Below are 27,048 nucleotides of genomic sequence, written 5' to 3' on the forward strand. Positions count from 1 at the left end.
AAGTCAGCTCAAGGTAGATTCTCCTATGTTAAGGAGAAGGTCAGGCCAAGTTCAAAGGCTGGGGTAGCAAAAGTACACCAACTCTCTACCCTGTGTGCCCTGGCCCATGGACCCTTCCAGTAAAACCACTGTTCAGACAGCAAAAGTTCAGATTCTTCCACCTTCTTTCCCAGAGGGCTTCACCAACTTCAAAACGAGTGGGCTCCACTTCTGGGTCCTTATATTCATGGTCCCAAACTTTATCTTACTATTCATCCTTGTGATTATCTTTGCATTAGGGACTTCTAGAACTGGAAGAAAACTTAGACATTAAGTAGCCCAATTCTTTCATTTCACAGGTGAGGAAACTGAGGTCCAGAGAGGGAAAGGACTTGCTGAAAGTCACCTAGTGAGTGAGGGGCAAAACCAAGACTAACGGCAAGGTTTCCTGACTCCTAGTCTGTGGTCTTCAACCAGGGATTCCCAAACAGATACGATTTCCTTTTCTCCTGTTTATGCTCATGTTCTGCCCTATCCCTGGGCCCTGGTGTTCTAAGATCATGCATCTGCTTCACTATTTGTTCCCAGTGAGAACCATCTGGGGGCTATGTAAGGGGCATCCAGAATAGATTTGACTTCAGGTGAATTCCCCAACCACAACTCTGTATAGAGATTTTGGGAAGGGCTCTGGGCGAGGTTTAAGCTCCCAGATGTCACCTACACCCAGGTCCAGGCCCTACTCTAGCTTTCAAGTCCATGTCCTCCTGGTGTCACGGAAGAGTGCTGGAGGGTCTCCCTGTTTTATTTACCAGGTGAGGACCACTGGTTTCACACACGCATGAGCTGCATGGGGTCATGTCTTAGCTGTCCAAGTTCAGGAAGGCAGAGGCCACAAAAAGACTGGGCCAGAAGGGCCTTCCAGAGTCTGGGTCACTACAGAAAGGGAAGAAGAACCTCCCTTGACATCCCACCTTGCTGTTCCATGAACAGGACAAACTCTCAAAGCCTCCAGAGCAAATCAGTCCACTACCCTTGGAACACCACAGGTGAAGACATCTAGAGCATGAGGTCACCCTATGGTGGACCATTCTAGAAATCTCCAGGCTCCCTGAAAGCAGACTTCCTAGAGCTTCCGGTTTATAGCCCCCAGTGGCCTAAGAGCCCAAACCTCGGATACTTGGAATCAAGCTTCCTGGGAGAGCGGTGGACTCAGTCCCCATTTCCGGCCAGGCTGAGCCTCCCATCTGGCTCCCTTTGGGGACATCCGCACTCTTGGGAGAAATCATTCTAGGTGGTTAAACGCAAGCACAGCCTCCTTCTCAGGATAACCGGGCAGTGGATAGACTGTCAACAGTTCACTTCTCCACATCTAGCCTCGTCCCCTCAAACATTGAAACCACATAAGGCTCTCCCACCCAGGAGCCACTGGGTTATTGCACTCTTTTCCTTTGGCAGCCTCCTCCTGGCCACGCCAAAGGCCAGGGCAGGCCATCTACCTCAGTTCCCATGGGGCTCCCGCAGAGAGGAAGGTTAAAGCCAAGGACGGGAGAGAGGGCAGGCAGAATAACTGCACATCCCACACTTGCTGTCCCCAGGCTGACCCTCAGTGGCCAGCACTGAAGGCCGTGCACAGCCACCTCCAGGTGACATCTGAAGAGTGCCAGCAGCTGGACCCACCCAAACAGTCCCCAGGGTTGGACCAGGGCCCCAATCCCTGCCCAGGTACCCGAGAGTGGCCTCCTGAAGGCTCACACAGCCCACCTGGGATCCCCTCCCCTTCTCTACAGGCCCTGTCTCACCTCGTCCCTCCAGCCCAGTCTACGCTCCCCCCCCCATGATGCTTTTGCCTCCCCCCACCTCAGACCAGCTCCTCCCACCCCAGAGCACACAGTCCACCACCATCCACACTGAGCCACATGACAAGGCATAAACCCTGCTGGTGCTGCTGTAACCTTTTGGTGGGGGGGGTGGGCATGTCCTGGTCCTGTCTTCCCTTCTAGGTTGATGGCATCACCAGGGCAAGAGCTGTGCCCGACACCCCTACATGTCCCCACAGGGCCTGAGCATGAAAGCTCCTACAGTAAAAAGCTCAGTGTGGATTTCCAACCAGTGTCCTTGAGTGCCAATCCCATGGATTCCCCCTCCCTGGCTCCACCTGGCCCTGGCTTACGCTGGCTCACACTTCACATCTCAGCTTTGAGACTTGTCCCCTAGGGGGGCCTCCCCTACCCCTTTAGCACTGAGTAAGGGGCATCTGCTCTGTGACCTGCAGCCCTATGACTCTTGTTATGGACTGAATTGCATCGCCCAAAATACATGTTATAAATCCTAATCCCTATACCAGTGGTTAAGGAGCCCTGGTGGCACAGCAGTTAAGAGCTCAGCTGCTGCATAAACAGAATACAAAGCATAACTAACAATGCACAAACACCAGAAGAGAAACTAGATAACTGGGAGCTCCTAAAAATCAAACATTTATGCTCATCAAAAGAATTCATCAGAAGAGTAAAAAGACAGCCTGCAGACTGGGAAAAAAATTTTGGCTATGACATATCTGATCAGGGTCTAATCTCTAAAATCTATAAGATAAAGCAAAACTTCAACAACAAAAAAACAAATAACCCACTTTAAAATGGGCAAAGGATATGAATAGACACTTCACCAAAGAAGACATTCAGGCGACTAACAGGTACATGAGGAAATGCTCATGATCATTAGCCATCAGAGAAATGCAAATCAAAACTACAATGATACCATCTCACCCCAACAAGGTTAGCATTAATCCAAAAAAACAGAAAAACAGTAAATGTTGGAGAGGTTGTGGAGAGACTGGAACACTTATACACTGCTGGTAGGAATGCAAAATGGTACCACCACTTTGGAAATCTATTTGGCACTTCCTTAAAAACTAGAAATAGAAGTACCATACGATCCAGCAATCCCACTCCTTGGAATATATCCTAGACAAATAAGAGTGGTCACATGAATAGATACATGCACACCCATGTTCATTGCAGCACTGTTCACAACAGCAAAAAGATGGAAACCTATGTGCCCATCAACACACAAATGGATAAATGAATTATGGTATATTCACATAATGGAATACTACGCAACGATAAAGGATAATGATGAACCAGCAAAACATCTCACAACATGGATGAATCTGGAAGGCATTATACTGAGTGAAATTTGTCAGTTGCAAAAGGACAAATATTGTATGAGACCGCTATTATAAGAACTCAAGAAAAAGTTTAAACACAGAAGAAAACATTCTTTGATGGTTACGAGAGTGGGGAGTGAGGGAGAGGGAAATTCACTAACTAAATAGTAGACAAGAATTCTCTTAGGTAAAAGGGAAGGACGATACACAACACAGGGGAAGTCTGCACAACTGGACAAAACCAAAAGCTAAGAAGTTTCCTGAACACAACCAAACACTTCGAGAGTCGGAGTAGCAGGGGCGGGAGTCTGGGGACCATGGTTTCGGGGGACTTCTAGGTCAATTGGCTTAAGAAAGTTTATTAAGAAAATGTTCTGCATCCCACTTTGGTGAGTAGCATCTGGGGTCTTAAAAGCTAGGGAACAGCCATCTAAGATGTACTAATTTGTCCCAATCCACCTGGAGCAAAGAACACCAAAGACACAAGGAAAAATATCAGCCCAAAAGACAAAATGGACCACATAAACCAGAGACTCTATCAGCCCGAGACCAGATGAACTAGATGGTGCCCAGCTACCACCAATGACCACCCTGACAGGGAACACAAAAGAAAGTCCCTGACAAAGCAGGAGAAAAGTGGGCTACAGAACTCAAATCCACGTAAAAAGACCAGACTTAATGGTCTGAGACTAGAGGAACCCCAGAAGACATGGCCCCCAGACTCTCTGTTAACCCAGAACTAAAATTATTCCCGAAGCCGACTCTTCAGACCAAGATTAGACTAGACTATAAAACATAAAATACTACTCATGAAGACTGTGCTTCTTAGTTCAAGTACATACACAAGACTAAATGAGCAGCTCCTGTCCGGAAGCGAGATGAGAAAGCAGGAAGGGATAGGAGCTGGTTGAACGGACAGGAGAAATCCGGGATGGAAAGAGGGATTGTCTGTCACATTACTGGGATAGCAAATAGGGCCACGTAAGAGTAAAAAAAAAAAAAAAAATGAGAAACTAACTTGAGCTGTAAACTTTCACCTAAAACATAATAAAAAATAAATATGAAAGAGCTCAGCTGCTAACTGAAAGGTTGCGTGTTTGAACACAAGAGCTGCTCTGTGGGAGAAGGTGTAGCAGTCTGCTTCCATGAAGATTTACAGCCTTGGAAACCCTATGGGGCAGCTCTACTCTGTCTTATACAGTCACTATGAATTGGAATTGACTGGATGGCAATGGGTTTTATACCTGTGGTTACAAACTCATTTGGGAATGGGTTTTCTTTGCTATGTTAATGAGGCAATATTAGTGTAGGGCGTGTCTTGAGTCAATCTCTTCTGAAATATAAAAGGAGATTAAGAGCGCAGAGATGGGGGAAGATAGATGCCATACCACATGAAGATCACCAAGGAACAAAGGAACAAGGACCCTCCCCAGAGTTGACAGAGAAAGCCTTCCCTTAGACCCAGCACCCTGAATACAGACTTCTAGTCTCCTAAACTGTGAGAAAATTAATTTCTGTTGAAAGCCACCCACTTGTGGTATTTCTGCTATAGCAGCACTAGGAGACTAAGACAGCCTTACTGAACCCCGAGTCCCTCCACAGTGTCTTGTCCACAGTGGGGTCTGTAGTGGCTGGCATGGGGCCAGGCAGATATTCACAAGCACTCATCTGCTGGGTGCACTGAGAGTACAGGACAATAGTGAGCCTCCTGTCCCACATCTAGGCCCCTGAGTGGTGCAAACAGCTTGTACTTGACTACTAACCGAAAGGTTGGCAGTTCAAACCCATCCAGCGGCTCCACAGGAGAAAGACCTGGTGATCTGCTTCCGTAAAGATGACAGCCAAGGGAACCCTATGGAGCTCAGTTCTACTCTGTAACACATGAGTCGTCATGGGTCGGAACTGACTCAACAGCAATGGGTTTGGTTTGGTTTTTGTCCCAAGTCAGAGCTTCTTAAGTCAGGGCTTCTCGAGGTATGGTTCACGGGCCACGTGCAGAGGATCGTATGAGGAGCTCAGGTACCAAAATCAGCCCTGGGCCCCATTCTCAGGCCTTCTGAATCAGACAGCCAGTGTGGTATGTGCACTTGCTCTGCCCACCCTCAATTCTGCCCTTGGCGTTAACCTTCTCCTCTCTGGGGGAGCCCTGTGGGAACTAAGGAGTAGATGGCCTGCCCTTCTTTGGATAGCCTTCCATGAAGCTGCCAAAGGAAAGTAGCCTCAGGAGTCCGCCTTCTCACCAGCTCCCAGGGCATGCTGACACACAATAGTATGTGAGAGCTCTGTCTGTGGGCCTTTCCTGAAGGAGTCAATGCAGCACATCTTCCCAGAGGCTGCAGAGCTGCAGCCCCTGGGAGGCTGTTCCTATCTACAGGTTCTGCCCCGGGGCCCCAACCCAGGCTAGTCCATCTTCAAGGCCATGGGCAGTCAGTGGGGGTTGATACCCACCAGTGCCAGGGCACATCAGCAGGTCTGGGAGACAGCTGCCCTCGCTGCCCTGCCAGGGGCCATGGCTAGGAGGAGAGTGCAAAGAGGAAGGAGTGACTAGCATTAGGAGGCCTTCTGTGGCACTCAGGCAGAGCTGCCAGGTGGGATATAGCAGTGGGGAGGGGTTGGAGAAAGCAGCCCTGGGGACCCCCACTCTTCCCCTCCCTGGTGAGGAGGAGGGAGAGAAGAAGGGAGGAAGTGGATGGAAAAAACAGAGTCAGGCATGTAGTGCATATCTAACTAGCAGTTACAAAAAAAAATCAATTGACCACTGGAAAAAAAGAAAGAATAAAATGTCCTTGATTCTCTTCTTTCTCCAAAACCTTAGTTAAACCTGTTAACTACCTTCAAAATATATCATCAGTATAACCACTTCTTATCCTTCCCCCACCCAGTGGACACCCTGGCACATAAGAGGGGATTGAGATCAAAGGGGAAGCAGGGTCGGACAGTGAAGGATCTTTAGCCCTGTAGGACTTTGATGTCTCCTTTGCATGAGATGAGAGGGTCTGCACAGAGAAGACATGCCATCTGGTCACTCTGGCCACTGTGTCGGCACAGCCTGGGGCTGGGCAGAGACACAGAGATAAGCAAGGACTGAGTGAGGAGGCCTCTGTCTGCTCTGTCCTGCCGCGCTGGCCGCCCTGGTCTTCCTCAAGCACACCAGGCCCCTCTAGCCTCAGTGCTCTTGTCCAGGTGGCTGCACGGCTCTCTGTCCTTCAAGTCTCCACTCAAACGGCACCACTGAACGTGGCAGCATCTCCCAACCAGCACTCTCACCCACCCCCACCCCAGGGTTATTTTTCTCCTTCAAATAAACTGTGTAAAGAGCCTTAGTGGTACAAACGGTTAAGCTCTCAGCTGTTGGCAGTTTGAACCTACTGGTGGCTCCATGGGAAAAAGACCTGGCAATCTGCTCCTGTAAAGATTATGGCCTAGGCACATGAACCAGCGACTACATCATCCTGAGACCAGAAAAACTAGATGGTGCCCGGCTACAACCGATGATTGCCCTGACAGGGAATACAACAGAGAACCCCTGAGGGAGCAGGAGAGCAGTGGGATCAGACTCAAAATTCTAAGACCAGACTGAATGGTCTGACTGAGACTAGAGGGACCCCGGTGGTCATGGCCCCCAGATCTTCTGTTGCTCCAGGACAGGAACCATTCCCGAAGCCAACTCTTCAGACATGGATCGGACCGGACAATGGGTTGGGGAGGGATGCTGGTGAGGAGTGAGCTTCTTGGATCAGGTGGACACATGAGACTATGTTGGCATCTCCTGCCTGGAGGGGAGATGAGAGGGTGGAGGGGGTTAGAAGCTGGCGAAATGGACATGAAAAGAGAGAGTGGAGGGAGAGAGGGGGCTGTCTCATTAGGGGGAGAGTAATTGGGAGTGTGTAGTAAGGTGTTTTGTGTGAGAGACTGACTTGATTTGTAAACTTTCACTTAAAGCACAATAAAAATTATTAAAATATATATATATTATGGCCTAGGGAACCCTATGGGGCAGTTCTACTCCAACACACGGGGTTGCAATAAGTTGGAATCGCCTTGAGGGCACACAACCAACAACAATCAGGCGTAACTTGCTCGGGTTACTGTCTGTCAGGGACTCCACACCCCCAGCACACAGAACTGCCTTTGGGTGGATAGGAAATGATGGCAAAACGTCAGACCTCCCCGCAACACGGTGGCAAATAGTTCCGGAACAGAGGAGAGGACCCATGTTTCAGAACCAGAGAAGTACTGATGAGCTGTGTTTCCTTGGGCCGAGTCACTGTCACTTAACCTCTCAGGCCTATTTCTCATTTGATTAAAGGGTCCTTACCAGCTCAGGAGTCTCTGGGTGGTACAAACCATTACTACACTCAGCTGCTAACTGAAAGGTTGGACGTTCAAGTCCACCCAGAGGCACCTCAGAAGAAAAGTCTGGCCATCAATCAGCCATTGAACACCCCATGGAGCACAGTTCTACTCTGACACACATGGGGTCGCCACGAGTCAGACTCGACAGCAGCTGGTGGTGATGGTAGACAGCTCCTGAGGTTGTCATAATGACTGAACTGAAGAGCCTCCCCTTGAAGACACTACATCTCACTGAGGAGAAGAGGAGCAGGCATGAGGGAAAAACCACGCCTGCTGCAGTGTCTCAGAGCCAAGGAGGGCCCAGGCCCCAGGGCTCCTCCTAGGAGCTCACAAGTGGCAAGGCCATTTTGGATTGGATACTGCAGAAGCCAAGCCATGCATGTGTGGGGAACAGTGTCCATGGTCAGGAGGGTGGGACAGAGCCAGACGGAGGAGCCTGGAACACCAGACTAACGGGTGCACACAGAATCTCTTGGACCAAGTGTCCCTGATCACCAGGTGAACATTTCTGAAAAGCTTGAGGACCCTGGGGCTGGGGAGAACTTGGAGACCTGTCTCCTCCCCCACCTCTCAACCAGGACCTAGAAAACCAAGGAGAGTACAAGAGTAACCATAACCAGCTTAAAAAGCAACCCAGAAGCCCCGGGCTCTGGGCTGCGGACCCCTAATATCAGCAATAAGGAGGCTCGGATAGCCCGCCTTTCTGGACGCCCGGAGACCCCTACTTCTGGCAAGGAGGGGATCATAAAAAAGGCAAAGATGCCGAGGTGACACCAGTCATCAATGCTTGCTGAGGCTTCCCTCAGAATTTCTCTAAGTAGCTTTTGCCAGAGGGATGGGAGGTGCCACCATATCTTGAACATTCTCCCAGGGGCACAGAGCCAGGTGGGGGGCTCATGCAGAAATGGCACTAGCCCGAGGAGACACAGCCAGCCAGTCCCCTGTGTCCTGGTTCCCAGATCACTGTTCTCTCCCTCGCACCACTGTGCAGGAACTAGACCCCTATCCTCAGGATGCCCCCTCCCACTCACTCTGCATCTGAGGCACAGGCTGTCAGCAAGCTGTTGCCCTCCCCCACCAGCAGCCACCATCCTCCAGAGCATCACCACTAGGCTGGGCCCTGCCTCCTGGAACTCCCTGCCCCTGGCCAGCAGTCCACTCATTCATTCAGTGAGCGTGCCCTAGGTGTGTCAGCAAGTTCAAGATTAGTTACTTGGGCAATAGCATGGGCTGGGGGACCAGAGAGAGTACCATCGAAACAGGTGGCACCTCTGCCCAGTAGAAGACTATCACCAAGGGGAGAGACAAGAACTGTACGTTCAGAGCCAGTAAATGCTAAACAAGCTGGGGTCACAGGCAAAGTGAGTTGAACAGTGTCCCCCTAAAATTCACATCCACCTTGTAACCTCAGAATGTTACCAGATTTGGAATAGGGCCTTTACAGATGTAATTAGTTAAGATGAGGTCATACTGGATTAGGGTGGGCCCCAAATCCAATGTCTTGTATCCTTATGAGAAAAGGAGGTGACACACAGGGAGAAAATGACCATGTGAAGACGGAGGCAGAGAATGGAGTGATATGACCATAGCCAGGGAACACTGAGGGTTGCGGACTGCCACCAGAAGCTGGAAGAGGCAAGGAAAGGTCCTTGGGACACTCCTCTAGAACCTTTAGAGGGAGTGTGGCCTTGCCGACACCTTGCCTTCGGACTTCTAGCCTCCTGAACTGTGAGACAGTACATTTCTGTTCTGTTAAGCCACCAAGTTGGTGGTCATTTGTTCAGGCAGCCCTGAGACACTAACACAGTCAGCAGTATCTAAGCCTGGCACTGTGAAATCTCCCTGACCCCATCTCAAACTGGGGTCAGGAAGGCATAAGCAATCAATGCCTTCCTGTAGCTTTCCCCAGCCCCAAGGGCCAGGTCCCTGCCCCTACCCTCCTGGGGTCCACATCTGATACCCAGCGCAAGCCCCCCCCCCCCCCCCCCCGCAAAGCTGCCTCATCTCCTGTCGGCAGCCTGCCTGCCCACCTACACAGCTTCCCCCTCCCCCACTTCCACCTATTTTTAGCCCCTGATCACATTTGCCTTACATGGTTCTCTGTTCATACTAGGAGTGCGGCCAGCCATCTCACTTCCTGGTGTGTAAGCTCTTTGAGGACAGAGAATCCCAAAGATATTAACAGTCCTGAGCAGGGGCAGAAACACTGGGTGGTACCCGGAGTTGCCCACACACAGTGATATCTGAGGAAACCGGGAGAAAATGTCAGGTCACTGTAACTCACAGCAGTGATACCGTGTCTTTTAGCCTCAAAGAGGATCTGATATCCAAAAATGTTTTCACGATCTGATAGCCATTTCCTTTTGTTAGTGACGTAACAACCTTATGCCATAAATAGCGCAAGTGTTGTTACCCCATTTCACAGTGAAGAAATAGGCACAGAGTCCTGATAGAATGAGAGCAAAAAGCAGAACAGAACTCAAATTCTTATAAAGTCCAGACCTAGTGGACTGGTTGAGACTGGAGGACTCCCTGAGACTATCACCCTGAGATACTCTTTAAACCTTGAACCAAAACTATTTCGTGAGGTCATCTTTTAGCTAAATAACAGAATGGCTCATAAAATAAACAGTATTATCTGTGAGAACTGTGCTACTTTTAAAAATCATCTATACAAGACCAAATATGTGGTCAACATTTACTCAAAAGCAAAGATGCCATAGCAAGGGGGCAGGGAAACTAGATTACTGGAAATAGAACAACCAGAATGGAAATGAAAAAGCTGACACACTGAAAAATGTAACCAATGTCACTGAACAAATGGTGTAGAAATTGTTAAATGAGAACCTAAATTTGGTGTGTAAACTTTCACTAAAAAGACAATAAAAATTCTTAATTAAAAAAAAAAAAATAGGCACAGAGATGACAGGGAACTTGGGGGCCAATGTATGACAAAACCAGCCCTGCCCTGTCCCTGAGTCTTGGTATTTAACAATGTTAATGAGTGAATTAATCCACACCCTCCCTAAACTGGCTGCTCTGCCTCCTGAGCAGGGCAGCCTCGAGGACAAGGGTCTTGATGGAGTGGCCACCAGCCTATCAATTCAGAAAGGAAAATGTGGCAGGGGAAGTGGTGGATTCTCTATGGGACTTCTGTGACTGTCACAGCTTGTTTCCAAGCTCATTATGTTGGGAACCTGAGGCCAGGATGGGCTCTGCAGGGCCAGGGTGAGTGCTAGGACCGTTCCCCAATTTGTTCCAGACCTCTCCCCAAGTCCTGGCTTCTCGACCTTCCATGTAAGTGCTAGAGAAATCAGTAATCTGTCTACTACCTGATACTTGGAATAAAGGGTAGAAGAATAAAAAAAAAAGCAAGTAACCAACAGATTGAAGAGTCTTTGGTGGATGAAGGTACAGAACCTATACAGACTGGTACATCAGATGCACATCCAAAACATGTTTTTCGAGAAAAGGCTTCTGTCAGGTCTTTACCTACTGCCATCTAGGGAAAAGTCTATGGGTGACAACTGGGCTGGCTCAGGCCCTAACAGAACGGCCACTTGGAAAAGGACCTGGGCCCAAAGTTTTGGCAGTGACCTGGTGGGGGAGGGAGGGGGCTCCCACACCCCAGGTCTCTCCCCCTGGTTTGGTTCTGGGCTGAGCTTCCAGCAGCAACCTACTTCCTGTGAGTCCAGAACTCCAGGCCAGGCTTTGCCTGCACCAGCTTGAGCCCAAAGTACAGTCCCTGCTCCTAATAGATCCAAAAATATCTGAGTGGGAGGAAGGGAGGGAGGAGGGGAAGAGACTGGCAAAAGGGGAATAGGCTGGTGTATGCTGAGGGCCTAGGGGAAGAGCTATTTGGCTCAGCATTCACATCCCTTCACAACTGGCTCCAACCCAGTGGGGGCCTGATCTCCCCAAGCTGAGCCCCCCATCCTAGCCAGAGCTGGTCTCAGCCCTCTCCCTGCCCATGCACTGCTCTGGGCCTCCCTACCTCCTTGTTCTGATCACCGTATTCAGGTGCTCTTTTGTCCCTATCCGCTTACACAAATCATGTATTTATTCATTAACACTATTAAATGCCTACAAAGAGCCAAGCATTGTGCTGAGCATTGGTGATTCCATGTTGAGTGAAGTAAACCAAGAGACGGCCCCATGCCCAGCTGAAAGCCTGCCTCCTCCATGACGCTGACCTCTAGCCCTCCTCTGACTCCAATCAGAGCACCACGCTGCGGCTGCCAGGAGTGTTAGTTATACTTTTTTCAGTGTGAGTCATCTCCTCAAATAGAAAACCAGTCCTGGGGCAGACATGGCTGCTTCTGCCTGCACAGCATGGCCTTGTGAGGGCCTCACAGAGGCTAGTAAGGGGCACAGCCTGGCCGCAGGGCTGGAAAGCTGGGCCTTCCAGAGATGGACCCCATACCTGCCTCCCCTTCCCTGCCTGTTCCAAACCCCCACTTTCTCGGCCAGCACCCAGTGTCTGATTATCCAGCCCCAGTCTTCCTCCCCCCACCCCACCCCATCCCACCCCACCCCCCATCTAAGTCCTGTAGCTTCCGAGTCTGTATGGCTACCCCTAATTGTGTGTGCACCCTGCATTCCCAACCCCAGTGCATGCTTCCCAGGAAGGCCACATGGGCCATCTCTCCAGGACTTCACACTGAGCCCATCCTCACTCCAGGGCTGGCCACACTGCCCATGCACACTCTGCTCTTAAATACAGACTTGACACAGGGTGGGGGCCAAGGACTCTCAAGATGGTGAAAGAAAAGAACCTTGAGGGTAGGGAGTGTGGCAGAGGAGGAGGGTCTACCCAAGGGGCAGAGGAGGAAAGCCTCTTCCCAACTCTTAACACCCTCGCAGTGAGCCTGGGAGCCATCCTGGCTGGGCCAAGGTCCCACCCAAAATCCCTCTGGGCCCAGTTTGGAGCTGAATGGAGCGAGATCTCAGAATAGACAGGCTGCTGGGACGGCACTGGGGGGGAGCTGCCATCCCACACCCCTGACCCCATGGTGTCCTCAGAATCAGACCTCTGGGCACCCCCACCCACCAGCACAGCCCAGGTGGCCTCACCTCCACACCAGCTAAAGAAGGGCCAGAGGTATGAGGAGAAGAGGCTACTGTAAGGGCCAGGGCCACGAGGTAGAAGGGCTGACCTCCTCATAGCTCAGCCCCCTTGGAGGCAGGAGCTGACTCCAACACCCAAGCTCCCACCTTGATTCTGGGCAGCTCAGGAATGGCTGCTTCAGGAATTCTGGAAGCAAGGATGAGGCAGGGAGAAGTGGCAGGCATGTCCCCAGGTAGAGCAGCACCTGGGACCTTGACTCAGTAAAACCAACTTCGGTGCTAGAGAGGGATGAGGCTGAAATGGATGGGACTGAACATCCCTGATCCTAGAGAAAGACGAGGGCACAGACCAACATAGACCAGGAAAGCAGTCAGTCTCCAGAAACTCGGCCAAATCTGACCCATGCCTTCTACCAAATGATGCCCCCTTACCCCTGATGAGGACACCAGGGCTGGGGGTGAGCAGAGGGGACTGGCACTTCCAGTGTGGCAGTCCTACAGCTATGCCCACCATCACCCAATTCATTCATTCACTCACTCATTCATTCGGGACCAGCTAGAAACACCCCTTCCCCCCTACCCCCGTACTGCAATCTCTTTGCACTCAGAACCAGTGGAGTATTCACAGCTGTGATTTAGGGACTTTGGGTAAGACTTGCCCACCAAAGTTACAGGAAATTTCACATTAGAAATGCATTCCTTGAGCTAAACTCTTCTGAATCCTTTAAAACAAAAAGTGATTTGGGCAAGTGAGAGTCTAAGCTGTTGCATAACTGACCCCTCCTCTGGGATGAGCTTCAGAGCCTTGCCTGACTGCATGTTTTGGTAGCGGCGAGTAGAGGACAGACCAGGGTGCCAGTGTAGGAGTAGGAACAGGTGGGAAAAGGAGCCAAGTGTGGCAGAAGCAGGAGTCTGAAGACAGGCTTCTCCTAACGCCCAAGTTTGCTGAAGTTCACTGAGAATGCAGGCTAGGGTAGGGGCAGGGTCTCTGGAGGGGCCCAAACTCCCATAGCAGACACAAGATAGAACACAACCCATCCATCACCTCTATCCTCTTGCTCATCCCCTCATCCTGAAGTGAGCCCACCAATAGGCCCAGCAGAGATGGAGGCCTCACAACCAGGAAACCCGAGACTGAGTTTCCATCTCCATTCCACAAGGAAGAACGAGAACTGAGGTTGTCATCCAGATAACTCAGGCCACGTGACTCAGCACCAATTTTCACTTAAATAACTAACCCAGATGGAGTCGAAATACAAGACTTAATAGACATCTGATAAACAAACACCTTTGGTGATGGAGCTTGGAGTCAAATTGTGCTCTCTCCTCTCTATAGCCATGGAGTTTTCAATCTTCTCATATGGACTCGAAAGCTGGACAATGAATAAAGATTAAAGAAGAATTGACGCCTTTGGATTATGGTGTTGGCAGAGAATGTTGAATACACCATGGACTGCTAGAAGAACAAACAAATCTGTCTTGGAAGAAGCACAGCCAGAAGGCTCCTTAGAAGCAAGGATGGCAAGACTTCATCTCACAAACTTTGCACATGTTATCATCAGGGACCAGTCCCTGGGAAAGGACATCATGCTTGGTAAAGTAGAGGGTCAGCAAATAAGAGGAAGACCCTCAACGAGATGAACTGACACACAGTGGCTGCAACAATGGGCTCAAACATAGCAACAATTATGAGGATGGTGCAGGACTGGCCAGTGTTTCATTCTGTTTGTACACAGGGTCACTATGAGTCGGAAGCAACTCTATGGCACCTAACAACGACCTGTCTACAGCATTCTGGCTGGGGGACCAGGAGGAGGGCTGGCTCACGAACAGTGATCAACTAAACACTCATTGTGATTAAAGCACTAATTCATTGACTTATCCTCATTGCCTCATTTCTTTCAGGCTCTGCCCAATTTCTCTCCAGCACTGGACACCAGGGCCTGGTCTTGGCCCTACCATTCAATACCATACAACTCTGGACAATTTGCCCTCCCTTTCTACCTCTCAGAGTTCTTGGGAAGGTGACACTGGTTCCTTCCTGCCCATGGTCTTCCACGCTCTCCATAAAAAATCCCCAGTGTAGACCAAAAGCCACTGGACTGGTTTAGTTCCCTGGCTGGCACCAGGACTACTGAGTCTACCTGTAATGTGTGATGTCCAACTGAGGTCTCCTCAACTCCTCTTCTCAAAGCCACAGCTTCTTCTTAGGGCCTACCACACACCTTTTCCACTCTCCTCAAGGTTTCTGATCCTTCAATCTTTCCCTCGCCATAGGATCATTCCCATCAGCCCATAAACACACTCAGTCTTCTCTGGTGTTAAAAAAAAAAAAAAGAAACTCCTTACCCTTGCAACCTTCACTCTACCCCTCCCTTACTATTACTGTCCTTTATCTCTCCCAGAAAAAAAAAAAAATTTTTTTTTTTTTCAGACGACCAACTTAATTTTTAAAAGTCTCTGTGTCTACATAGGTTGCCTCCATGTCCTCACTAAATATCCTTAAGCCCCTCATAAACTGCCTCCCACCTTTCAGTGACCTCCAGCTGTCAAAATCAACACCTCATCCTCCTCAGCATCTCTGTGATATTTAATCCTGCTGACTCTTCCTTCTCTAGAAGACCTCCTTTCCCTTTCTTCCAGGTCACTGTATCTTCTGCAATCTCTTCCCATATTCTTGAAATGTATTATCTTTTTCCTCTTCCTATCCCCAAATCCGATCGTCCCTCAAGGATCAGCCTTGAGCTCTTATTTTCCTCTCTCTGCAACAGCTTCTTCGGTGTCCTCATAGGCTCACCCTCATCTTTACCTAAATGAACCTCATTTCTAGACCCCCAGACCTGACAGCCCTCCTAAACTCCAATCCCACCTTTCTAACCATCCACACAGACCAATGGTACCCCAAATCCATACTGCCCCAAACTGAACTTTTCATATCTATCCTTCTCTCTCATGTTCCTGACGACTTCTTTTTCTGGCAAGATCATTCTTCCAGTGACCCAGACTCAACACGGAAGGGCTCCCCGCCCTGCCCTAGCTCATCAGTTAAGAAGTCAAGGCGATTCTACTCCAGCCTCTCCTCTCCACCACCACTCCCAAGCCTGAGCTCAACTCCTCTGACCTGCCTTTCCAACATGGCTATCTACTCAGTCTACCTTCTTTCTATCCCTTTGGACAAACAAAGCCAGGCTGATTTTTCTGAAGCCCTCATTGGTCACCTACTGCCTACAGAAGAAAGCCCTCCTCCTCAGCCTAGCACTAAGGCCCTTCACATTTTGGCAACAACCCAGCTTTCCAAATACACTCCTCAATACCACACTTCACTCTGCCTACCCTATCGCAAATTGAACAACTGCATCCTTTCCTGGTTTTCACCAAAGCTCCATTCACCCCCAACTCCATGGCTTTGCTCATGCCGTTCCTTCCATCTTTTCATGTCTGAATCTTATTTTTCTTTCGAGGCCCAGTTCAAATGTTCTCTCACCTACAAGACACTTCCTGATTGACTCAGTTAAAAATAATCTCCTTGCTTCCTTTGATCCCACCTGACTTTACCTGTACCTTCCTTAAGACACGTTTATGTGTCTTATTTGTGTACGTACAACCACAAGGTAGTCATGTCTCCCCTACTGGAGTGTAAATATGCCAAAGACAAAGTGCATATCTCAATTACCCTCGTACCGTATCTCAGCCCATCAGACCTGGTCAAAGAGAAGAAACAGCCGTCTTCTTCCCATGTCCTTCCCAGCCCACCACACCAGTGAGCACCAAATGGCCAACGTGATGCAGCTGGACCTCCCTAGGCAGTGACTGGGGGGAATGGAAGAAGCACTGGACTAGGAGTGAGGACATCTGAATTCTAGCTCTGGCCTTGCCATTAACTAGCAGTTTAACCTAAACTGTGATACATGGATGTAGGACAAAATCAGCCTTCCCCAAAGTGCTGTTCCACAGGCTGCAAAGCAAGGTGTCCACTTTTTGCAGGGGGCGGGGGGGAGTGGAGTGAGTAACACCTCCATTAACATATTCTGGACCAGCACTCCACAGGCTCATTTTGCTGCCTGGGGGTTTGCCCAGCAGCACCAAGCTAGGAGTCAGTAAGTGCGCTGGGAGACGGCTTACAGGATGCTGGAAAGGCTGCTGCAGTCTGCTCTGTTCCCAAGGCCCCTGAGTCCCTCTCCACTGTAGATTGTAGCAGTGAGCTGCCCTGTTGATGACACATGAGCATGGCCTCTTTCCAAAAATAACCAGAGGAGGGTGGGTGGGTGAGGAGGGGCTGGGGAAGGGCATGCTTCCTGAGGATGGCCACACACTCCATCCTCATAGAGCACCAGGTCACCCAACTTAGACTGACAACCCCAGCATGCATCCAAGCTCTGGCCACTAGGATGGTGGGGTAGGGGCCAGGGCACATTTGCAAGGGTGCATACTGGACTGGAATGAAAAGCAGTGGAAGGATGAATGAATGGGCACGAAATCCCTTGCCTGTCCCCAACTCTACTGCGAACAGACAATAGGAAGCAATGATGTCCCCATCTCAGCCTTTAGCAACAAATTCCAACAGCTTAATGTTTTCTTGGCACCTCCCACCTGCCCTGCTCTCTGGGGAGTCAGAGCGCCCAAAGCATCCTTCTTTGCTCTGCTCCCTGAGAGTAGCTACCCACTGGGTGGTCTTCACCACTGCCAGCCCCTCACAGCTGACAGGCAGAAGGTGCTCAGGAATTCTGTTAGGCCTGTCTGAGAGGGTGAGGTGAGGGAGGTGGGACCCTTCTGAAAGGACAATCCTCAGTGGGAGGAGAATAGGACTCTCCTGTTGTAACTCTCACTAACTTGCTGTCTGACCTGGAAGAAAGAAGTCTCTTCATGTCCCTGAGTTTCCATCCCTTACCTGAACAACAAGGAGACTAATTCCACCATCTCTAGGGTCCTTTCCCCTTGTTCTCAAGCAGGCCTAATCCCAAGCCAGGTCCCCAAGACAAAATAGGAGTCTTGTAGTTACAAAGGACTAGGGTGGCAGGTCTGGAGGGAAGAGAGCAGGAAAGGGTCTGGTGACTGGGGGCTGAAGCTCCATCTGAATTCTGGGTATCAGCCTGACGACTGATGGCCCCAAGGAGGGTGCTTGGCCTCCCCACAGAGAAATGAGGAGACTGTAGCGTCTATCACCCCAGTCCATAGAGACAAGGGAACAATGCAGGACAGATACAGAGGAAGCGTAGTTTTGCAAGGTCCCCACTCAGGGAAGCAGGAAGGGAGGCTTAGAGAGAAATCAGCCTGCCACCCAGCCAAGGGGAACATGAAATGGCAATTGAAGCAAAGATCCAGCAGTAGGATAAGAAGAAGCGTTCAGGAGCAGACACTACCTTTAAGTAGAGTGGCCTTTACCTGGGGTAGCCCAATTCTAAGAGGAAATCAACCACTAGGAAGAACTGTCATTATGGGGCACTCCTGTGGGTTGGGACCTCCCAGTGGCGGCAGGACGAAGCCATCTTTTGGAGCATACAATCTACAACTAGTCAGCAAATCCATCGCAGGTTAAGAATTCACAGCCAAGTTGTGAGCTGGGATGAGGAGGGAGGGGACCTTTCACGTGTGGGAACATCCTCCCTGGAAGCCAGGCCAGGGGCAGCCACACACCATAAGTCCAGGAATGAAAGAGAGGAGAGCCCCTTGGGATCTTTGTGTGAAGAGTCTGCCTGCCTCCTTTCCCCACAGCAAGATCCTGCAAGCAAAGCCAGTGAAAAATTCAAGATTTCCACTTCCCATTAGGAGGAAAGATAAAGGATGTCCCCAGAAAGACTAAAAATTCCTCGGGCTCTCTCTGTGGAAAGCTAGAGAGGCAGCAGCTGAGCCGGGCCATAGCAGAGGAGGGGACTGTGAACAGGAGAAGGTGGCAGTGGCTTGGCGCTTAGGATCCAATTACGCAGCTGTTTCCATACTTAGCCACCTGACAGCCGCTCGGACTATGCACCACTCCAGCCCTGCAGCCCCATAGAGCCCAAATTAACTCAAGGGCAGACAAGGGCAGGGCCCAGCAACATACTCAGTGGTCTGAGCCCCCCATCTTACATCTCTAAGCCCTACAGGAATGGATTCTGCTCCTGCCTTCTGCCTCGCTCTCTTTGCTGAGATGGTGCCCTTGGAGTCCCCTATTCTTAAGAAGCAGACGCTCCAAGATCTGAGAGATTGGGACTTAAGAGACTCCAGATGAAAACTCAGGGCTGGGCTGGGTGGAAACTGCCAAGTCATGAAAAAAGTGGGGAGTCCTGGGTTCCTTGGGAGACCCCGAAAACACCCCCCAAAGCATCTCCAAAGGGAACCCAGCCCCAGGAGACTTAGAAACAAGAGAGGTGGCAAACTGATATGGTGTCCCCTCCACAGCCTATAAATAACCCCCTTGCTGTAACCCGAGCCAGCTCCTGTGCTACACAAAGTGCTGAGATGTCAAAGGAAAACCCAGGCATGCAAACACCAAGCCCCCTTCCAATGAAGCCCCCAACCCTTGTTGGGGCTCTAATCCCAAATGGGAACCATTGCTCTTCCACACTCTGTGCCCAGTTTGGTCCAGCCCAACCCCCACCTCCATCCCAATCCTAGCCTGTTCCCAGAAGGCTCCCCACTCTGCCTGCCACATTCCCCTGTCCTCAATCACGCAAACCCAGGGTTCCAGCTGGTGCAAGGCCTCCACTGTCTTCCACCAGGTGGGAGGTTCAACTAAACGACCCCCCGGCTCTAGGGCTGGGTTATTCTGTCTGTCTCAGAGGCACCTCCAGGATCTACCACCACATCTCCTCTCTACCACCGACCCCTTTCCTGGCTCAGGCCCCACGTGCCTCTGCATCTTTCAGCTCACTGCCTCCCCTGCTAGCCTCCCAACTGCTCTCCAGTTCTCTCCCAGCACCTAGATCCTTCTCCGCCATCTGGGTCCAAGGGAGAAGAGAACAGTGACAGCTGCGTGAGACCAGCAAGGAATAAATGTTTGCCATTATCAGCCTCCAGGAATAGTGGGCTTCATCCTTCATCTACTGCCCAGCCTGCTCCCCCCGCAGTAAAAAGAAAACCTTAGGGGAAGCTTTGGGGTTCCAGCGTGTGGCCTGTCTGGAGGGCATACCTGCTTGTCCTGAGAGCAAGAGAGACGCCACAAAGCAGCAGAGCAGGACCAGTGCCTTCATGATGACTGCCAAGAGAGCCCAGCTGCTCCTCGCCTCTATTTATACGGCACCGGTGGTGGCAGCGGCAGGCAGCGGTTGGGGGAGAAAGGTCACACAGTCACTAGGGCAACTGGGCAGACGTGATGGGGAAGAACTGTAGACCCTGACAGGCTGCGCGAAGCCTCACTGCTGCTGCTGCTGCTAATGTTGTTGCTGTCCCAGCTGCCAGGGCCTGGATGGCAGGGCCCAGGGTTTGACTCTCTCCAGCAGGGACAGCCCTGGGCTCACAAGACATGGGTCACAGAAGGGGGGGTGACAGAGAAAAAGTGGGGCGGGCCTTGGGGTTAGGTCTAGGGGTTAGGAACTCAAATCTTCTCAGTACTTGTACCACCTTGATATAAAATTTGGGGTTAGTCAACGACCTTAACATGCCTCAGTCTGAATAAAGAAAATTGTAGGGCAAATCAAGACAGTCTATCTGATAGCTACTGACATATGTTTTAAGGAGCGCTGGTGGCACAATGTTTAAGAGCTCGGCTGCTAACCAAAAGGTCGCCAGTTTAAACCCACCAGCAGCTCTGTGGGAGAAAGATGAGGCAGTCTGCTTCTGTAAAGATGACAGCCTTGGAAACCCTATGGGGCAATTCTACCCTGTCCTATACACTCGCTATGAGTCATGATAGACTCGATGGCAATGGGTCTGGTTTTTTGGTTAGAATGTAAGTTTCGAGCCCCTCCCCAAAGGTCAGGAGAGTAAAGCCATATGGCTAGTTCAGGAAAACCTGCAACATCTGACCTTGGAGGGCAAAGCCTAGGGGCTTAACCTTCCCAGGCCCCTGGAAGAGAGAGAATGCTGATCAGAGGGAAAAAGAGGAAGCTAGTAGACGCTTCTGATGTTGTGACACAAGTCAGAGCCTGGAGGGCTAGAGATCCATTTCCAAGGTCGCAAGGGTTCCAGAATATTCAGTCACCTCTGCAAAGTGCTCTTTCATGCAATTTTCCTAAGAGCATGTGATGGTCCCTGAGAGCCAATTCTAAGAAGCCAAGGGAAAGCAGACACTGGCTTGTCTGGCTAAGGGGAGGGTGTTCCTGTCAGGGGAGAAGATAGCAGTTGGCCAATCTGATAAATGCTGACATATGTATAAAACTGTGAAACCCTCACCATAATCAAGATAATAAATTCCTCATCCCCCAAAATTTCCTTGTGTCCCTTTGTAATTCCTTCCTGCTACCCCTTCCCAGGCAACCACTGATCTGCTTTCACTATACATTCGTTTGCATTTCCTAGGTTTGGATATACATGGAATCACACAGAATGTATTCTTTTTTTATCTGCTCCCTTCAGGCAGCAAAATTATTTTGAGATTCATTACTGTTGCACTGTGTAACAAGAGTTCATTCCTTTTTATTACTGAGTAGTGTTCCATTGTATCCATTATAATGATTTATTATCCATTCACCTGTTGATGGACATTTGGGCCATTTCCCAGTTTGGGACATTACAAATAAAACTGCTATTCATTTCTCTACGGTATATACTGAGAGTGGAATGGTTGGGTCACATAGTGAGTATCTGTTTAATTTTTTTCTAAAATGACTGTGCCATTTTACATTCTCATCAACAGCATATGAGAGTTCCAGTTCCTCAAAATTCTCACCAACGTTTGGTATGGTTAATCTTTTTAATGTTAGCCATTTTAATAGGTGTATAGTGGTACCTCACTGTAGTTTTAATTTGCATTTCTCTAGTGATTAATAATGTTGAACATCCTTTCATGTGTTCATTTGCCACCCATATTATCTTCTTTGGTGATGTGTCTGTTCAACTCTTTTGCCCTCTTTTAATGGGTTGTTTGTTTTCTTTCATTGAGTTTTGAGAGTTCTTTATATATTCTGGATACAAGTCCTTTATCAGACATAATGATTTGCAAATATTTTCTCCTAGTCTGTGGCTTGTCCTTTTATTCTCTTAACAGTGACTTTTGAGAGCAAAAGTTCCTAATTTTGACAAATTCTAATTTATCAATTTTTTTTGTGCATTATCCTTTTAGTGCCATATCCAAGAACTTTTTGCTTAACCCAAGGTCACAAAAGCATTCTCCTGTTTTTTTCTAAAAGTATAATTGTTTTAGATTTTATATTTAGGTCTACAACCCATTTTGAGTGAAATCTGTGTATGTTTCAAGATATGGATCGCGGTTTTTTTTGTTTTTACATATGGATATCCAGTTGTTCGAGCATCATTTGTTAAAAAGACTACCTTTTCTATGTGGGCAGCTCCTGTCTGGAGGGGAGCTGAGAAGGCAGAAGGGAACAGACGCTGGCTGAATGAACACGGAAATAGAGAGTGGCGAGGAGTGTGCGGTCTCATCAGGGGGAGAGCAACTAGGAGTATATACCAAGGTGTATATAAACTTTTGTATGAGAGACTGACTTGATTTGTAAACTTTCACTTAAAGCACAATAAAAATTAAAAAAAAAAAAAAAAGACTATCTTTTCTCCACTGAACTGCCTTTGTACCTTTGTTGAAAATCAATTGACCACATACATGTGAATCTATTTCTGGACTTTGGATTTGGTTTTACTGATCTACGTGTCTATCCTTCTGCTAATTACCACACTGTCTTGATTATTGTAGCTTCCTAGTAAGTCTTGAAATCAGGTAGTATGAGTTCTCCAACTCTGTTCTTTTTCAAAATTGTTTTGACAACTCAAGTTCCTTTGCATTTCCATATGAATTTTAGAATCGACCTGTTGATTTATTTTTTTTTTTAAAGTTTTCTTGGAATTTACTTAAGATTACATTGACTTTACAGATCAGTATGGGGAGAACTGACAAGTTACCAATATTGAATCTTCTGATCTATGTGCATGGCTGGAGGGAGGGTCTTATTGTGAGGGGAGCAGAAGGTAGCAGTCGGCCATAACAGAGAAAAGGAACAAGAAGTAAACTAACCATCTACCATGTGCTAGGTGCCTTACCTGTAATGAGAGATGGGAATTATCATCATGATTTCACAATGAGGAAACTGAGGCTCAGAGAGAAGTAATACGCTCAATACCACACAACTAGGAATAGAGTTGTCTGAACCTGAACCCAGATCTACCTAACTCATAATCTATGACCTTTCCCATAAATCCAAGTAAACACCGTGAGAGAAACAGAGGAATTAACATGTCAGGGAAAGAGGGTTGAGGGCTGTGGGGAAGTGTGGAGAACATAGGAAGGACATAAAGGGTCAAAGAAAGCCACAAGATTCCAAACCCAGGCAGGAAGGAAGAGGGTGAACACAGCACTGCTAAAAAGGTTAACTGCATTTGATTTAGAGATCTGATTTCCTTGTTTGGGAAACAAGGGAGGTGAAAAGGAAGAGCAGACTAAATTTTAGATAAACTCTCAGGTCACAAATGCTTAAACAGACATGCTTAGCCCTATGAAATCTCCAGGCTGCTTGCAACTCACATCACCCACCACCACAGCCTTCCCAGCCCAAGAACTTCCCCTTACCCAGTTCAGCCTTTAGACAGAAGCTGCTAGAGTTCTCAGCCTCTGGATCCTCACCCTCATTTTCAGAAGCTGTCAAGCCCCAGCAACACCTGCTCCTCATTGTCTCAGACTGACATTCTGCAATGAACAGATGAACACAGAGGAAACGTTTGCAAGGGAGAACAAGAGGTGGGTATAGCACAATAACAGTGGACTTCTGCCACTCCGGTCGCACTCGCAATGCTCTGGAGCAGGGGTAGCAAACTTCTTTTTAAAGGACCGGGTGGTAAATATCTCAGGCTTTGCAGCGATATGGTCTTTGTCAAATCTCTACTCAACTCTACTGTTGTAATATGACCGTTCTACTGATCCGTGTGTCTATCCAGTAGTAAACAATTAACATGGCTGTGTTCCAGTAATACTTTATTTATAAAAGCATGCAGCAGGCCAAAAGGTTGAAACAATCCAAACGTCCATCAACAGATGAGTGGATAAATAAAATATGGTATACATATACATATATATATATAAAATGAAATATTATTCAGCCATAAAAAGAAGTTTTGATACATGCCTCGACATGAATGACCCTTGAAAACATTATGCTGAGTGAATTAAGTCAGACACAAAAGGACAAATAGTGTATGATCTCACGTGTATGAAATATCCAGAATAGGCAAAACCAGAAACCAAAGTTTATCAGTGGTTACCAGGGGCAGGCAGGACATGGTGGGGGGTATTGCTTAAGGGGTACAGAACTTTTGATAAGAGTGATAAAAAAAATTGGAAATAAATAATGGTGATGGCACAACACGGTAAATGTAACTAGCGTCACTGAATTGTACATGTAAAAATGGTTGAAATGGCAAATGTTTGGTTATATAGTAAAACCTACAAAAGCCAGAACTGTGTAAGGTGGAAACCTGTCAGAGAAGGACAACTCAAATACTTTCCACTAACAGAGAGTGACAGAAAAGTGATAGGACTACACCTGTCAAAAGCAGAAAACTTGCAAGATCTAGAAAAAACAAGGCAGTCCTGTCGCATTCTGACTCTCACAAGTTTCACTGTATATTATCTGACCACAATAAAAGTTAAAAAAAAAAAAGCCACAAGTTGGATTTGGGCTGTAGTTTGCCAATCCCCGTCTAGACTCTAAGGGCCTAGAGGAGTCATTTGGTGAATTATTTTGTAAAGTGGAAAACTCCTTAGTAAAGGATCACCCCAATCAGTGCTTTACAAATCTGGGTTTTCCTATATCCGGCTGCTTCAGGTGGGGATTAAGAGTCTGTGAGGGTGAAAAGTGGAGCAGTGTCTTGGAGGCAAAGGGTTACCCTAGGATGGAAGGTTAGCGGCAGGGGCTTCTGTGGATCTGAGTCTAAGGGTCATATACCCCAGGGGGAAGATGTGAGTGAAGAAGTTTATTAGAAGGGGAAAGAAGTGTATAAATGTATATAGGAAAGTTTTCTCCTAGAGACTGTGAAGTGGTCCCCAAAATCAGTGAGTCAACATCATGGTCACTAATGTTTATTTGGGGACCTGACACCTAAGTTTCAATTGCTAAAGTACCGCCCTGAGAAAGAAATAATGGGCTTGTTCTGTGTGGTTCCTGAGGGCAAAGCCAGGTTTGATGGGCGAGGGCTACACAGATACACGTTAGCTCAACGTAAGGAAGAATGGTCCAGTTTAAGCTACCCAGTAGTGGAACAGGTAGGCTGATAAGTAGTGAGCCCCTGTCCCTGGGTGTTCAGAATGAGACATCATGCAAATGGGTTCACGCCCTTCTCGCCCTGAGAGTCTGGATCCCAGTAGGGAAGACTCTTGGGCAGGTGTCCTCTGGCAGAAGCCCTCTCTGACTCGACCCCACATCATTTCCTCCAGAACTCAGGCTTTCACTGGTTTCTGCAAGAAGTATCTCCCTGGGCCTCTTATGGGCAGCGTCCAGCCCAGCCCACGTCCTTGTCGCAGGCTCAAGTGTGGTGTCCAGTGTCCCTGCACATGTTGGGCCCAAAGAGTGGTGAGGGATTTATCTAGCAAGTGGTATCCTTGAGAAGAGGGCACTTCCGGCAGTGGGGACAAGCCAAGGCAGGGTAAGGACACTTGGGAAGCTGGGGGCTGCAAAAGAAAGGAAGAGCTTTTGCCACCCTCTGTCCCAGCCACTTTAGCAAGAGCTTCAGGGGAGGGCTTTGGGCAGGTCTCCTCATTCTACCTTCTTTATTTCTCCCACTTCCCTTTCAGACAACTGCACCTCTTGAGCTCCTCCTACCAAGGTGCCTCCACCACACCTCAGATGGAGAAAGAGCCTGGGGCAGGGTTCAGAGCCTCAAATCCTGTAACCCTGCTAAGCTAGGCAGCCTCACTGAACCTGTCTCCTCAGTAGTCAAAAGCACTCCCACCTGCCACCTCAACTTTATGCTGAAAGCCAGGAACACACATCATAAGAACCGCATGGAGAATGAAGTCTGCCTCTCCCCTCATCTCAAGCTAACACCCTCCCTGCAACCCTCAGTACCTGCCCAGCCTCACTAACATTCCTCCTCTACAAGGGAACCGAAGATTTAGTCAACTCTCTTTGCAAGCAAAATTTTCAGAACATCCACTTCATCTCCCACAGGAGAGGGAGCAATGTGACAGATAGAAGGCTCAGCAGACTAATCTCTGATTTTTGTGCAGCACCTTCAACCTTCTCAAGTGACATTCCCATTCCTCTTTAATTTAATCCTGAGGCTGTCCACCAGGACAGGCTGCTCTCGGGGGAACCTTTGACTTAGGCCCCCTAATTCAGGAAATTCTGCAGCTGTCACAGAGCTCCTTTTCCAATACCAGGGGTATGGTGGGGAGAGAGCTGCTTTGGGGACCTCATTCCTTCCTACAGCTGCTGGATTTAGGACCAGTCCTGCCCCACAGCCCCCAGTCCTACCCCCTCCTCTCGGACAACATGCCTCCTTGTCAATCAACAGAAGAAACCTGCAACTCAGCACGGTAAGAAAAGAGAGGGCATCCCGACAGAGGAGGAAGGTGCCATGGTCTAACCCCACACACACCCCAGGACTTTTAAGGAGAAAGCGGGCAGAAGAACTCAAGAGAAAGTGAAAAAGACGACAAATGCTACAATGCCGACAGCACAGAGAGGCCACTGGATAGAGAATGGACATTCGGATGGGTTTGGGTGGGGGCAGAGTGAAGCAAGAGCCAACAAGACCCAAGGCTAAGGACATTCTGGCTGGCAGGCTCCAACAGGCTGCTTGAGGATCTGCATGTGTTTTACATACTGGTCTGGAGCCAGTTAGTCAACCACTAAGGAGGCCAAGGTCACAGACAGGCCCCCTCTTCTGCTAGACAGACCTTCAAACATCTAACAGAGCTGGGACAAATGCTCCAATGCTCGGCCAGAGACTGCCCCCAAATCTTGGCACAAGGACCATTTACTTATTATAACCTTCCCTGTTCTAGAAAAGAATTAAGATGGCTCCCAAGGATTCATAAAATATAGCAAGAAAGCATGAACTGGAAGTACAGGTAGAACAAAGGAAGGCACACAAAATGGAACCATTAAGAAGGCTAACACAAAAACAAATGACATATATAAGCCCTCACATGTGTGCAATCGACCAGCTGCCCAATCCAGTGTCCTTAAAATAAGAACAAGCCAACTGCTTGGGAGAAGTGAAATTATTTCTGCTACTGAGACTCGACAAGAATTTCTTCTGAGGATCCTCATAAAGAGGACACAGTGTAATATGATTGTTGAGAACATCCTAAGAGCGAACATAGCACATTTCACATGAGGTTTACCCCTAATAAAAAATCGAGTTCCTTAAAATAGGGCAAGGGAGCGGGGTGGGGG

The 27,048-nt window shown here is 48.7% G+C and overlaps 1 protein-coding gene across 4 annotated transcripts in view; it reads right to left on the minus strand.

The window, feature by feature from the left end:
• SRL (sarcalumenin) overlaps positions 1–27,048 on the minus strand; it is a 99,674-nt gene that overhangs the window by 26,437 nt on the left and 46,189 nt on the right. The window contains exon 2 of one of the 4 annotated variants that reach the window (XM_049903009.1): positions 23,223–23,339. The exons of 2 other annotated variants lie outside the window; for them this stretch is intronic. In XM_049903009.1, the coding sequence (XP_049758966.1) occupies positions 23,223–23,322 (100 nt within the window). In that variant the 5' untranslated portion in view covers positions 23,323–23,339. Of the gene's footprint in view, positions 1–19,673; positions 19,752–23,222; positions 23,340–27,048 lie in introns of those variants that run through there. One more of the 4 variants, XM_049903010.1, reaches the window with a different exon arrangement.

The sequence above is a fragment of the Elephas maximus genome, chromosome 12, assembly GCF_024166365.1.
Source record: "Elephas maximus indicus isolate mEleMax1 chromosome 12, mEleMax1 primary haplotype, whole genome shotgun sequence".
Classification (NCBI taxonomy): Eukaryota; Metazoa; Chordata; class Mammalia; order Proboscidea; family Elephantidae; genus Elephas; species Elephas maximus.